This window comes from Elephas maximus, chromosome 20, assembly GCF_024166365.1.
Source record: "Elephas maximus indicus isolate mEleMax1 chromosome 20, mEleMax1 primary haplotype, whole genome shotgun sequence".
In the NCBI taxonomy this organism is placed as follows: domain Eukaryota; kingdom Metazoa; phylum Chordata; class Mammalia; order Proboscidea; family Elephantidae; genus Elephas; species Elephas maximus.
Window position 1 is genome coordinate 24,928,589 of NC_064838.1, and position 15,630 is coordinate 24,944,218.

At 37.8% G+C, this 15,630-nt stretch overlaps 1 protein-coding gene across 4 annotated transcripts in view; it reads left to right on the plus strand.

Moving 5' to 3' along the window:
* The window catches only part of CNTN6 (contactin 6), a 230,578-nt gene that overhangs the window by 105,767 nt on the left and 109,181 nt on the right, over positions 1-15,630 (plus strand). For 2 of the 4 annotated variants that reach the window (XM_049863034.1, XM_049863035.1), the window contains one exon: positions 12,581-12,760. The exons of 1 other annotated variant lie outside the window; for it this stretch is intronic. In XM_049863034.1, the coding sequence (XP_049718991.1) occupies positions 12,581-12,760 (180 nt within the window). Of the gene's footprint in view, positions 1-12,575; positions 12,761-15,630 lie in introns of all 4 variants that reach the window. One more of the 4 variants, XM_049863033.1, reaches the window with a different exon arrangement.

Sequence of the window (15,630 nt, forward strand, 5' to 3'; positions counted from 1 at the left end):
GCTAAGCACACATTGCACATCCTAATAAAGGTCACTTCTTTCTGTAGCAGCTTAGTTCATGCAGAAGCAGGAAAGCATGGTACCCATGGAAAGACAAACCTGGGTTCAAACTCATTTCTTTTTTAAATTTACTGGGTGATGTTGGACAAGTTACTGAACTTCTCCAAGTCTCAGGCTTCTTATCTACAAAATGTTAACAGCAAGAGTATGTTTCATAATGTTATTGTGTGGGTTGCATGAGGCACTAAGCACAGTGCCTGGCATATAATATAAACTCCATAAATGTTGGATATAATAATGATAGAATTATTAAATATTAATATTCCATTTTCAATGTCTCCTTTTCTTTATATAAAAGTTTCTGATTATGAGTTGAGGTAAGATCAAGCTCTATAAATTGGGGGAGCACAGGCCTCCTGACCACAACTCTCTTGACCGAATCGTCATTTTCTCTACTATAGGTCAGCATAGAATTCATATGGTTGGAGAGATATTTCTCTAGGGTTAATATTACGCATCAGTAAAAGATTATAGAAAAGCTAATAATTAACTACTAAATGCAGTATCATCTTCAGCTTTACCACGTCTTGAAATGATGGGCTCCAGCTTAATGTTTCCTGTGTAAATTAGTATTTATTTTACTTTTGTTAAAAGGAACGGAAAATAGAAATAAAATTCCTAGGGAATCTTTGGCCTAAAAAACCTTCCCATACTTAGTGAGCATTGTAATTGTATGTGATAATCATGTTAAAGTGAAGAGGATTTGAAGTGCTTACTGATGAAGATCAAAGACCACAGCCTTCACTATAGATTACACCGCAACATAAAGAAAACAAAAATCCTCACAACTGGCCTAATAAGCAACATCATGATAAATGGAGAAAAGATTGAAGTTGTCAAGGATTTCATTTTACTTGGATCCACAATCAACGCCCATGGAAACAGCAGTCAAGAAATCAAAACATGCATTGCATTGGGTAAATCTGCTGCAAAGGACCTCTTCAAAGTGTTGAAAAGCAAGGATGTCACCTTGAAGACTAAAGTGCGCCTGACCCAAGCCATGGTATTTTCAATTGCATCATATGCATGTGAAAGCTGGACAATGAATAAGGAAGACTGAAGAACAATTGATGCCTTCGAATTGTGGTGTTGGGAAAGAATACTGAATATACTACCTACGGCCAAAAGAACTAAGAAATCTGTCTTGGAAGAAGTACAACCAAAATGCTCCTTAGAGGCAAGGATGGCGAGACTGCATCTTACATACTTTGGACATGTTGTCAGGAGGGATGAGTCCCTGGAGAAGGGCATCGTGCTTGGCAGAGTACAGGGTCAGCAGAAAAGAGAAAGTCTCTCAACAAGGCGGACTGATGCAGTGGCTGCAGCAATGGGCTCAAGCATAACAACGATTGTAAGGATGGCACAGGACCGGGCAGTGTTTCGTTCTGTTGTGCATAGGGTCGCTATGAGTTGGAACTGACTTGACGGCACCTAACAACAACAACGATCATATTAATAATGCAAAATTAAAAGTTAATAATAATTAGCTCTTCCCCAGTCACATTTTGAGTGCCTTCCAACCTAAGGGACTCATCTTCTGGCACTATATCAGACAATGTTCCACGGCTATTCATAAGGTTTCACTGGCCAATTTTTTCAGAAGTAGACCGCCAGGTCCTTCATCCTTGTTTGTCTTAGTTTGGAAGCTCCGCTGAAACCTGTTCACCATGGGTAACCCTGTTAGTATTGGAAATACCTGTGGCATAGCTTCCAGCATCACAGCAACATGCAAACCACCACAGTGTGACAAACGGACAGATGTGTGATGAAATTCTATGTAATAATCATGTTAATAATGCAATTATTAACCACTAATTTTTGATTCAAACTCTATATTGCAGAATGCACTCTCACTGATACATCCAATTTGACCTTCTCAAAAGCTTTTTTAGGCACCTATTGTTTTTTCTAGGTAATGTAAAGAGGGAATTGAGGCTTAGAAAGTTTAGGTCACATAAAATTTGCTATGTCCTTTTATTATAAGTGCAGATGCCTTTCTGCTATCATTGTTATTTTGAACAAACCATTTATGGCTCTTCCATTGGCTGCTACAACTGCAATGTCAAATACCAGACTATTACACCTGTTCCATGTTTTCCCTATGGGAAATCTTGTATAGACCCTGACCAGTAGGACAGAATCAGGATTCCATTTACATCACTCAGCACTTTCGATGAAAATGGTTTCCCTACTTTCAGTAACAGTGAGATGGCTTTTCTACAGAACTCATGAATTTATCCGTATCGTATCCCCGTAGGACAATCTTATATTCCAAGCTCTTTGTATGAATATTTCAAGTTGGGGAAATGAAAGCAGATAGCTGAACAGTATGAAAATTTAACAAAGGCATTCTTTGCTGGTTTTGTTGTTCTGCTTCACTCTCTTTGATTAAAAATGGCCACTGACCAGATTTTCTGAAATGAGATTCAAATTAAGAATAATTCCAAATACAAGAATCTTAGGAAAATGGCCCTCTGTACTACTTTCTAGTTTAAATCTTAATATGGCCTGGGTTTAAGCTGTGGATAATGAGGTTTAAGAAATACCGGGAAGAAATAGAAGCTTTTTCAAATAGCACTTACCTTGTAATGAAAATTCTATTTATGGGCTAAATGTATAGAATTGAAGCACAGTTTCAACTGGAGTGCAGAAAGCTCTAATTTAACTTCCAATTTGGATTGAAGTATCCCAGATGGTTAACAAATGTATTCTGTGTCTTCTGATAAAATTAATAGGATGCTCACTCGGTAAAAGCATGATGACATAAGATAACAGGGTAAAAGTCTTTATTTATGGCAATGCTTATTTAAGAAGCACAAAATTAAAGAAGAAAAAAGAAAGAAAGATAAAAACTTAGCTTTTATCATCTAGTAGTATTTCACAATTTGTAAAGACCCACACTTTAGGCAAACTTGATTTAAAAAAAAATAGGAACAAAGTAAGAATAGGCTTTTATAAGACCTGTTCTGAAGTAAGCACAATGTGCATTAATCCCTCATCCAAGTTCTGAGAAAACTTCGGATGAGTGAGTTGCTTCAAATTGGCCTTCTTTATTATAATTTGCATCCAAGCTCAAGTTCTACATCATACTAATGAAGGTGACAAAAATGGTGGGGCTGTGGTTTTAGAGCTGACTGGGTAATGTTGCCAAATATGACTGATATCTGGAATCAGGTTGATAACGGTATCATTTATTTTGACTCACCTTCTAAACAGGCACAGTTATAAGAGATTTAGCAATACTCTCCATTCTGAAGCCCCTCAAAGTGTCCCCTTGGTCCATGACATTCTTCATGTGATTAATATATTAACTTTGTATTTTAAATAGATCACTTATTTTGAGCCAAAATAAATGGCCAACAAATATTGCATTACTACCATCATCAACAGGGAGGAACAACAACAACAACAACAAAGTTACTGTGGAGTTGATTCTGACTCATGGCAACTCCATGTCACGGAATAGAACTGTTGCATAGGGTATTCTTGGCTATGACCTTTCAGGAGCAGATCACCAGACATTTCTTCCAAGGCACTGCTGGGTGGGTTTTAAAGGCCAGCTTTCCAGTTAGTAGTTGAGCACATAATTGTTTGTGCCAAGCAGGGAGGAACTAGGTAGATCCTAAAAGGAATGTTGAAGTCACAGAAGAAGGAAGTCCGCTAGTGCTTCTAACTGAATGGGTGGCAATACAAAGAACAAGAAGGTGGATCACAATAAATTAGCTTATTCTGACACTCTTAGTAGAGCAGAATTGGCAGGTAATAATTTAGCAGGAATTGCCTATTTAATGTGAGTACCATTCCAAAAAGGTAATTAGAATTGTTAATGGCTGCCAACTGAATATTTAACTCAGATAACATATGAAAGCTATCTGGCACAATGCCTGGTTTATAGTAAGCACTCAATTTATGGTTATTAATATTAAAAATACTCAGGTTTCTTATACAGAATTATCTTCTCTTTGAAGAATTTTGTCTAATTTCCTTTCTTCCTACCACAATGGTCCTAGAAGATTATAAAATGTGAAAGGCCCTTTGCAGCAATGCATGCCGTGTCTCACCTGAGAGATCCTTGCCCTCATGATGAGGAAACGAAAATGAACTATGATCGGGGGCAGTATGACCATAGCAGCCAGTACAGAAATGGTGAGAGGGAGAACATTTATTTAGAGGGACATGTGTGGACCATGCTTGTGTACCCATTCAATTCATACTGTGTAGATCTGAGTTTATGTTTATGAATATACCATAAATAAATTTGAATGCCTAGTCACATGGAATTCTTAACTGAGGGTAGAAAACAAATAAATATACGCTAGGGTTCCTGCTTTTGAAATGTTAATAACAAAATCTTGTTTAATATGTGCTAGTAAGTGTGTTGGAGCCCTGCTGGTACAACAGTTAAGAGCTCAGGCTGCTAACCAAAAGATTGGCAGTTCGAGTCCACCAGCCACTCCTTGGAAACCTTCTGGGGAAATTCTACTCTGTCCTATAGGGTCACTATGAGTAGGAATAGACTTGAAGGCAACGGGTATAGTTTTCTGGTTTAGCTCAATTATTGAGTTTTAGATGGTGTGTTAAACACTCAATGAATTAGTTCATCTAGTCCTTACAATAATTCCATGAATTGCATACTACTATTAATTCTTATTCTATAAATGGGAAAATCTATGCTTCTAAAGACTCTGTCTTAGCTTTCTAGTGCTGCTGTAACAGAAATACCACAAGAGGATGGCTTTAACAAAGAGAAATTCATTTCCTCAAGGTAAAAAAAAACTAAAAGTCCAAATTCAGAGCGTCAGCTCCAGGGGGAGGCTTTCTCTGTTGGCTCCGGAGGAAGGTCCTTGTCATCAACCTTCCTAGACTAGCTTCTCTGCACAGAAGCCCCAGGCCCAATGGATGCACTCTGCTTCTGGCACTGCTTTCTTGGTGGTATGAGGTCCCCCAGTCTGCTCACTTCTCTTTCCTTTTATCTGTTGTAAGATAAAAGATGGTGCAGGCTGCACAACAGGGAAACTCCCTTTACATTGGTTCAGGGATGTGACCTTAGTAAGGGTATTACAATCCCATCCTAATCCTCTACAACATAAAATTACAATCACAAAATGGAGGGCAACTACACAATACTGGTAATCATGGCCAAACCAAGCTGACACATATTTTTGTGGGGCACAATCCAACCCATGACACTTCATCCTTTGGCCCCCCAAAATTCATGTCCTTGTTTCACGTAAAACACATTCACCCCATCATAGCATAACAAAAGTCTTAAATCAACTCTAAGTCCAAAATTCAAAAAATTCCTCTTCATCTGTGAAACCTAGAATACAAGTTATCTGCTTACAAAGTACAATGGCAGAATAGGTGCAAGCTAGACATTTCCATTACACGTAGGAGAAATCGGAAGGAAAGAAGGCAAAACCACCACCAAGCAAGTCAGCAGAACACATTAAACTAGCCCTCAAGGCTTTGAAAATAATCCTCTGTTCTCTGAGACCATTTACATGAAGGCCCTACATTCCAGACTCTAGGTATCAGCTATACTCTCTGGATTTTGAGCTGAGGTCCCTTGGCTTTGGGCTTCAGCTCTGCCTTCCAGGCCCTCTGGAATGGCAACTCTGCTCCCTCAGCTTTAGATGTACCACTCTTCTAGTCCATCTGAGTGGTGACTCCACCCTTAGAAATACTAGAGGCCACGACTCCGACTCCACCTTTGAAACCCCAGAGGTCATGGCCATACCTTTCAAGGCTGAGGCAGCTCGGGTTCCTTTTTTCTTCAGCTTCTGTTTCCGGGTTCCTTGGCCTCTCTGCCCCTCGGGTCTCATGCCCACATCTGCTCTGCTGGGGCAAGTATTCCAAAACTCTGTAACTCCACCGATAAGTGCCTGGAGGGACCCCACTCTGCGAGGAAGCCTCCTGTGCAAAGGCACTCAGCTCTCTCGCTCCATGGATCAGCTCCAGCGTTGTCTGGCGTTAGTCTCCTGGCTTTTCTGCTTCTGGTTCTCTATCGCTGCTGGTCCTCTATTTATTCATTCACAGTTTCAAAACTGCTTTCACATTTTAGCTATCTGTTAGAGCAGCAGGATACCCTGGTGGTGTAGTAGTTAAGACCTATGGCTGCTAACCAAAAGGTCAGCAGTTCAAATCTACCAGGTGTGTTGAGCTGTTCTACTCTGTTCTGTAGGTCGCTATGAGTCAGAATTGACTCGAAGGCAAGGGGTTTTGTTTTCCGTTTTCGGTTAGAGCAGCACTCCATTCTCTCAGTATCAGATTGTGTCTTAGCTTTCTAGTGCTGCTGTAAGAGAAATACCACAAGTGGATGGCTTTAACAAAGAGAAATTTATTTCCTCATGGTAAAGTAGGTTAAAAGTCCAAATTCAGGGCATCAGCTTCAGGGGAAGGCTTTCTTTGTTGGCTCTGGAGGAAGGTCTTTGTCATCAATCTTTCCCTGGACTAGGAGCTTCTCTGTGCAGGAATCCTGGGTCCAAAGGATATGCTCTGCTCCCAGTACTGCTTTCTTGGTGGTATGAAGTACACCCTCTCTGCTCAGTTCCCTTTCCTTTTATCTCTTGTAAGATAAAAGATGGTGCAAGCCACATCCCGGGAACCTTCCTTTACATTGGATCAGGGATGTGACCTTAGTAAGGGTGTTATAATCCCACCCTAATCCTCTATAACAAAATTACATTCACAAAATGGAGGGTAACCACACAATACTGGGAATCATGGCCTAACCAACTTGACACATATTTTGGGGGGACACGATTCAATCTATCACAATCTTAAAAAGACATGGCTGGTTAGTGTTAGAGTTCCATTTCACTCTATAATGCATAAATAAACCCGAAACCAAACCCATTGCCATCGAGTCGATTTCGACTCATAGCAAACCTACAGCACAGAGTAGAGCTGCCTCATAGGGTTTCCAAGGAGCAGCTGGTGGATTTGAACTGCTGACCTTTTGGTTAGTAGCCTGAACTCTTAACCACTAGACCACCAGGGTTCCAATACATACATAATATTATTCTATTATGATAGCCTTATCGTTGTTGTTATTATTAACATAGAGTGGTGTGTCCTGGAAAATTAACTTGCAATAAGAAACTAAAGCTCACTATAAAAATAATTTAATCTTTCATTGATTCCAGTTCTTCCCACCCACTGCCCATTTGGGATGGCTTCAGAAGAGAGAAGGTGTGAAATCTAAAGCAGTTAATTTGATGTCTTCATAAAATACTCCAGGATAAAATGCAAACTTTTTGTTAAAATGCATATGAATTTTAAAATAATCTGTTTTGCATTTATTTTCTCTGACTCTATATCTCACATTACCAGTGATAATCAAGAGGGCTGTGGCATTCATATTTAGCAGTGACATAACAGATTCGAAAAATTCTCAGCATTTAATCAGTAACTGTGAAATTTTGTAAAACCGCTTGATTTTTCTCCCGTTAGAAATCTTGTTAACATGCGATGCAGTCACAAAATGCAAGGTGAGAAGACTTTTTAAATTTTTTAAAAAGTCAGGGTGATTATTTTTGATGGTCTGAGTTACCCTAGAGATTCTAAGATGTCTAGAGCATAAAATATATCCAGAAGGAATCCACCATATTCATATCATTCGATTACCACACAAACATTAAGTAACAGACTTAGCATTTTAATCCAGGTACTCATTTTGTCAGTTCTCTTCTGGTTGAAAGTAGCAGAAAAAAGACACGAATGGACTTACACCAAAATAGGAAATGCGATGACTCAGTAAAATGTTCAAAGACAAAATTTTTTGGCATCAGGCGTGACTTGATCCAGGCAGATGAAGAATTCCAAGTTTCTTTCTTCTGTATTAGCTTTGGTTTTCAAAGATAATTTCTCCCCGTGGGAGGAAATTACTGACTAGACAATCAGAGACTCTATCTCACTATTCCGGCAAACCCCAGTAGAAAAAGAACCTCTCTTTCAAATCTCTTCCAAAAGCATTCCCAAATTGAGCCTGATTGTCTCTGCTTGCCTTGGTTTCCACGCTGGGCCAGTCATGGTGGCCAGGGTGTGCAAGTTTCTCAAGACAAGGCCTGAAACATGTGCTCTTTCCTGAACCAGGGATTTAATCAGCTGCATGGCTGCTAACCAAAAAGTCAGCAGTTCGAATCCACCAGCAGCTCCTTGGAAACCCTATGGGGCAGTTCTACTCTGACCTATAAGCAACAGGTTTAGGCTTGGACCCAAATCAAATGGACTAAAGAGAGGGAGGATTGGGTTTTCTAAGGAAAAAAAAAATGCAGACAAAAATCAAACACATGCCCAAAGCAGACTTAGAACCCAGAACTCTGCTTCTTAAATCCTTCTTCAAAATCAAAAGGTCTTAAGTTAGAACCCAGTGCACAGAATCGTACACCTTTCTCCATAATTGAATGGTTTTTTGGAGAAGATTCATCATTCCATGTACAATTAGACTAGAAAAAAAGAGTAAAATTCTACAGGAATGTTCTTTTTAAAGTAACAAACTCACCTGCCTCTGCCAGCCTCCTATCTCTTTTGCGTCTCTTGTCTTCTGCTATTATTCTGGTGTAATTTAGACTGCTAAGTTCCTAAAATATGCTCCATAGTTCATGGGTTTTCACAACGGACCTACTCATTCTTTGGTCTTTCATGCCACTGGTGTTCAATTCCACAAACTTTGATTTCTGTGTGTTTACGACTATATAGAAATAGGATTATTCAGAAGTATTTAAGAATTACTCACATTTGATATGGAATCCTGGTGGTGCAGTGGTTAGTAGCTCTGCTGCTAACCAAAAGTTCAGCAGGTTGAATCCACCACCTGCTCCCTGGAAACTCTGTGGGGCAATTCTACGCTATCCTGTAGGGTTGCTATGAGTTAGAATTGACTTGTCAGCAACAGGTTTGGTTTAAGTCTTTTTTACATTTGGTATTATAACTAAAGTTACACATGATTAGTTTATTGAGGATTCTAATTAATTTGATTTCATAAAAACAGGCCAGAAAAGGATAATTTTAAGAAAGTGGTCTTTTACAAGAGTACTTAGGAAGAACCCATAGGAGAATGGGAAAGTGAGACATGGAGAGGAAAGAAGTCAAGCAGTGTGAAGGCATGAAGCAAAATTCTACAGAAAGTAAATTTGGCTCAGTTCTGTAGGGGAGATGTGCTCACAACTAGTATTGTCCAAATCAGGGACAGGGGAATTGGAGCACTTGTATCCCAGAGTCAATCATTGGTTAAGAAGTACCCCTGGGGGCATATAAATCCCCATGTGTTTGCTGCTGTCTGTGAGTATAAAGTTGGCTACTACAGCTAGAGGACAGTTCACCAACAAAGAAGTATGGGTTGTTGTTGTTTTTAGTTGCCATTGAGTCTATTCCAAGTCAATTCTGATTCTTGGTGACCCTATAGTACAGAGTGGAACCACAGGATTTCCAAAGCTGTAAATCTTTACAGAAGGAGACTGCCACAGCTTTTCCCCTGGGAGTGGCTGGTGGGTTCGAACTGCTGACCTTAGTGTCAGCAGCCAAGCACTTTAACCACTGCACTACCAGGGCTCTATCACATGTGTGCCAGCCAAACCAAACCCTTTGCCATCCAGTTGATTCTGACTCATAGTGACTCTAAAGGACAGAACAGAACTGCACTGTAGGGTTTCCAAGGAGTGACTGCTGGATTCGAACTTCTGGTTAGCAGCCTGAGCTCTTAACAACTGTGCCATCCATCAGGGCTTGTACTGCCTGTTAAAAGCACACTGAGATCTCGGATGAATAATGGATCAGAGAGGATATGGGTGGAGCATTGGTTTAATTTGCTATATTACTCTTATTGGAAAAGCATACTAATATAGGATACCCTTTTCATTCATCATTGTTATCTCAAAGTGCTTTTTCTTTCAGAAAGTGGACATAGTTAGGATTTGGTGGAATTTGTTGCTTTTACCCCACTTAATTGGGCCGCTTATTGAAGATTCACTTTTGTGAAGCCACAAATACCAAGTTGTAGAGCAGCTGTGGGGCTATATTGCCTCGTGATTAAGCACACAGCTTCTGAGGCAAAGAAACCTGGGTATAAATCCCAGCTATGCTACTTGTAGCTATATGAAAAGCAAATTAAGTTATATATATACATTATACACACATACAGTACCTGCTACATAGTTTGTGGTTAATAAATGGTAGGCATTTGTTGTGCTGTTGTTTCAGTTATTATTAGTAATGCAAAAAATGTTCAATCAACTGGTTCAGAGATTTAGTTAGCTATGTAAAAAGAGCAATTAACATGTGCTTATACAGTCAAAATAAAGAATTATGATGTAACGAGGAAAATGGAAACCCTGATGGTGTAGTAGTTAAGAGCTGCAGCTGCTAACCAAAAGGCTGGCAGTTCAAATCCACCAGGCACTACTTGGAAACCCTATGGGGCAGTTCTACTCTGTCCTATAGGGTCACTATGAGTCGGAATCGACTGGATGGAAATGGATTTTGGGGTTTAATGGGGAAAATAGTCAATCTCTCTTGACAAAGAATGGTGAACTCAGACAAGTATCAGAACCTCTATTTAATATCCTCTTCTTAAATTTTCTTAGAATTTCTTTTTTTCCTATTTAGTGTTTTTCCATCCCTACCTCTCCCCTCCCTCATAAACATCAAAGATAGAAATTCTTTATTAGAGGCAATATACACTAATTGTAAGAAAACATTGGGAAATAAAGATAAGCAGAGAGAGAGAAGAAAGTGAAAATCATTCACATCTCAACTTCCCACAGGTAATCATCATTAATATGTTCATGTACGTACATTTCCTGACATTTTTATGGAAAACATCAAATACACTGCATATACTGTAAAATTCACCAGAATTTGTGAATATCTTTCTATGTGAATAAATTGGCTTTTAGAACTTCGTTTTTAATTGTTTTTGATATTCCATCAATGAATGTCTAAGGAAACCTAGTTACCTAAGGTTGGTTGTTGCCAGGAATATGCCATTTTGCTAAAACGGCAAGCTAAGTTTGTGGTAAGTGGCAAGTTTTTTAAAGGGACAAAACTAAATTTATAAAAATAAGCATGGTGTTTTGTGTTTAACAAAATTCAAGTTATGACTATAGCTGTGTGTTAATTCTGATAAAAACAGATGAATCAAACATTAATTTTGAGGTCTGTGTTTAGAAAAAGTATGCATGAGCACATGATATGGCTTTCTGTGTTTTATCTTTGTTATGCACAGGAGGATCATAATTTTGTTTTGCCAAAAACAAAGAAAGAAATTTCCTAGCGCTTCATCAGGGTATTTTTGTTTTGTTTTGCATTTTGCCTCATTCGAAGCCTCTACTGAATTATCACCACAAATTTATTTCAGTAGGTGTTTCCTGCTCAAATTCTGTAGAATCTTATTTGGCAACCACTCCATATGTGATTGGACTGCTTTTCTACATTACTGTTAATTGACTTGAATCTATTGCATCTATTTCAAGACTTACAATTTGGCATTTCAAAATGATTTGCTGTTATCATTATTTGAAATGTATTTAAAATAGGGAATATTTAAAACATCAAACAATTTATAAAGGAATGAAGGATGACTTAGTAGGAAAGGAGGGATGCTAACGGAAGTAAAACCAGGGATTAATTTTACTAACGATCAGTTTATTAGTGAATATTTTCCTGTTATAACTTATTTATTCCCGGCGGTTCCTTATAATGAGGACATTTGTACCATGAATTTCTAATTTCATCCCTTGTATTGTTAGACATTTAGATTCATATAATACAAAATGTATTTTTGGTATTTTAAAAGATACTGTGGTTATCCTTACTTCATTACACTAAATTCCTATAAAAAAAGTCTATTTACAAATCCTTCCTATGAGGAGACTGGGTACACTGTAAATCCATATTTTATTTAATATATTTTAGGTGAGGTATAAATAAGTACATCCCTTTGAGGATCATAGAATTTCTAGTTCCAATACATATGGGTCCCTCTTGATAATCTAGTTCACTCATCTTATATCTCTTCAGTGACCTGTAAGCATGAATATAGTTATCAAAGATTCTCCATGTTTGCCTTCAAATCTATAATACATATATGTAGAGTCTGCTTAGTCTTAGAGGACTTCCCTGATCACCATATTTAAATTGATGTAATCATATTACTCTCTCTGCACCGTTTCTTTTCTTTCAGTTATTGCATTTTGTAATTAAGTATTTTTTTTGCGTTTGTTAACTGTATGTTTCTCCACTAGTCTGTAAGCTCCATGAGGGCAGGGAATGTGTCTATTTTATTCAAGAACACATACCTTGAACATAGCACCCTAACTTGCACATGGCAAGCACTTAATAAAGTGTTTAATCAATGACTGGATGAGTGTGTGATGAATGGCTGCATAATTTGAAAACTGGTCATAACTAGAGATTTTCTTTTCCTTGAGAGTTATTTTTGAGGATACTCTTATTTTATCCTGTTTTCATAAAGCCTGAGCCATCTTCTATTCTAATGAGGTATAACTGTTTAGTCCAGTCCCTAATATTAGTTGGAGGAGGATGGATGGAAGCCTGTTGCCAGGGAAAGTCAAGTACAGCAAATCCAAAGCTATCCTTGAAATCCCGAACTTTCAACAGGAAGACGAAGGCTTCTATGAGTGTACTGCAGGCAACCTTCGAGGAAGAAACATTGCAAAGGGTCAACTCATTTTCTATGGTGAGTTAATAGAATTTCAAAAAAGTGTATGGAATATTTGGCCATATCCTTCATAGTAAATAGTGAAAACCATTAGCATGCTGTGGAAATGTGTCATGGGAGAAATAGGAAAGACACATTTTCAGGTCAGGATGCTTAGTATAATGAATGATTAGCAGGTGGGAATGGCTATCTTGAAAATATAGTTTTAATTTCGGCAGTCTATGCATGCTATTGTTTGTTATAATTGCCTTGAAAATATCAGCAGTGTCACGTTAAAGCCATGAGAGTTTAGGGCACAAAGTTGTGGGGAATCCAATATATTTCCCATAAAACATTCAGCAGCAGCCTATGGCAATCTTGATAATTCTGAGTAGAATTTACAAATGAAGGAGAAAATGATATGAAAAGGTAATACTGAAATGGTGGTTCACAATATTTGTTTCTATTTCTAAAGTTTTCTATCCATATGTTTATAATAGAAAAATGGCATCATTTTATTATAAATATATGTTTGCCACAGTTATCAGAATAGCTCATGAATTTAAGAAAGATGAAGAAAGCATTTATTACCCAAACATCTTTACGGCTTCTTTCATCCAGGCTAAAACGCACACTTGCTTGAAATTTTCTAGTATATATATATATAAAATAAACCATAAGATATACCTCAGAATTATAAAAATGTTTGGTGATTTTAAAGAACCCCTTAACTTCTTGGTTGAATTAAATATATCTGCACTGTTGGTGGTGTTGTGGGCCATTGGGTTGATTCAGATTCATAGTGACCCTATAGGACAGAGCAGAACTTCCCCATAGGGTTTCCAGGAGTGGCTGGTGGATTTGAACTGTTGACCTTTTGGTTAACTGCTGAGCTCTTAACCACTACACCACCAGGGCTCCATATCTTCACTAGAGAACTTTTCAAAACAGTATTTATACGTGGGCAAAAATACTTTTCTATGTGACATTTTTATATGTGACATGCTTATAAGCAATGATAAAATGATTGGAGAAAAAAATTTAGATAACAAGAAAAGTGTGAGGTATTGTAATTGCCTCATGAGAAAGGTAAGTGAGAGTCTTGTGGGGAGAATATATTTTGCCTTGTTATATTATTTTCCATTTCCCTTAGAATTTCCAATTTTAACCTGGAATGAATACTAGTATTTTGTATATAGAATATGATTTCCTACTGATTATTCCCCTATAGTTTTAGCAATGCTAACCAAGAAAAAAAGTAATTTTTGATAGCTCCTCTTTTTTTTTTTTTTTTAAGATTTTAGAATCTAGCATTCTTTGTAAATAAAATAATAGGGACATAACTGGAAGTTTTTAGTAGCACCAAGATAATAAAGACTTTGGCAAGTTTTTTAAAAAAGATTTCCCATTCTTGTATTCAATGGAGAGACCTATGCCCAAGAAATTAACCAAACATGGAGGTATCTATAAACTTGAAGTCAGTAATAAAGGACTTTCCCCTACAATGATACAGCTACTGTCTGTTTACATATAAGATGTTACAAATATTAATTCCTGGAATTCTTAGAATAATCTTAAGAGGTAGGACCATTTTTCAGTGAAATTATAGCACAATCTCACGGGAAATAATTGTCACATCCAAAATATGGGCCTTGAAAAGTTGTCTTTCCACTCCACCATAGCTCTTCAACATGGCAGCCAAGTTCATTCATGTACATTTCACTGCAAGTAAATTAGCCACTTAGCAGGTTCAATCTGTCTTTGTTGGGGAGATTGGCTAACTGGTCAATAAACAATAATTATGCTTCTTGGTCACATATTAAAACACGTGTTGAAGTACTCCAGAAAAAGCAGACGATTGACTCAGTCAGAAGTACCTGAACAAAAAAAATAATCTCTCTCTTTCATTTCATTGCTGTTTAAGTTGAAATTTTAAAACAAGTAATATTAGATATTCTTCTATATATTTTGTTTTTGTAATGCCCAAAAGAAATATCTGAAGTACTGTCGTTGTTAGTTGCTGTCAAATCAGCTCCAATTCATTGCAACCTTATGTATAACAGAACAAAAACACTATTATTATTACGGAAAATGGAACACATTCAGAGGAACTAAGTGGCTTTCCTCAACCAATTAATCAAGAAGGAAAAAAAGCAAAAACCCAAGCCCATATGTTTAGATCTTAAATTGCTAAGCTGTTTCTTCCATGAATTTCCTACTTAGCTGAAGATTTAAAAGTTTGCTCTTCAGAATCCTAAGCATCCAAACAGTGTGCACATCATTGTTGTTGTTAGGTGCTGTGAAGTCAGTTCCAACTCACAGCGACCCTATATACATCAAAAGGAAACACTGCCAGGTCCTGCGCCACCCTCACAATAGTTGTTATTCTTGAGCCTATTGTTGCAGCCACTGTGTCACTCTCTCTCCTTAAAGGTCTTCCTCTTTTTTGCTGACCTTCTACCAAGCACGATGCCCTCCTCCAGGGACTGATCCCTCTCGATAACATGTCCAAAGTATGTGAGACGTGGTCTCCCCATCCTTGCTTCTAAAGAGCATTTTGGCTGTACTTATTCCAAGACAGATTTGTTCATGGGCACGTTAAATTAATCATATGTTTGAAAGTTACAGCCATTGCATTAAGCAGAAAATTAGGTGCACCTTAAACCTACACTTAAATCTGTAATGAAGGAAATCATTAATAATACCCAGAAATGAAATTCAATTTTATTAACATACCCATTTCTTCTAAGTCTTGCCCTGATTTGCCCCTCAAGACTGTGGTAAACATGTTTTGCCATTGGAAGTTGCCCTGACCTCCACAGAAGATAATCTCGACATAGAGGCATCTTGATTTCATTTTCTGAATGATTTCTTCCCTGAAGGACCTTCTATCTTAGTGGAGGCAGACC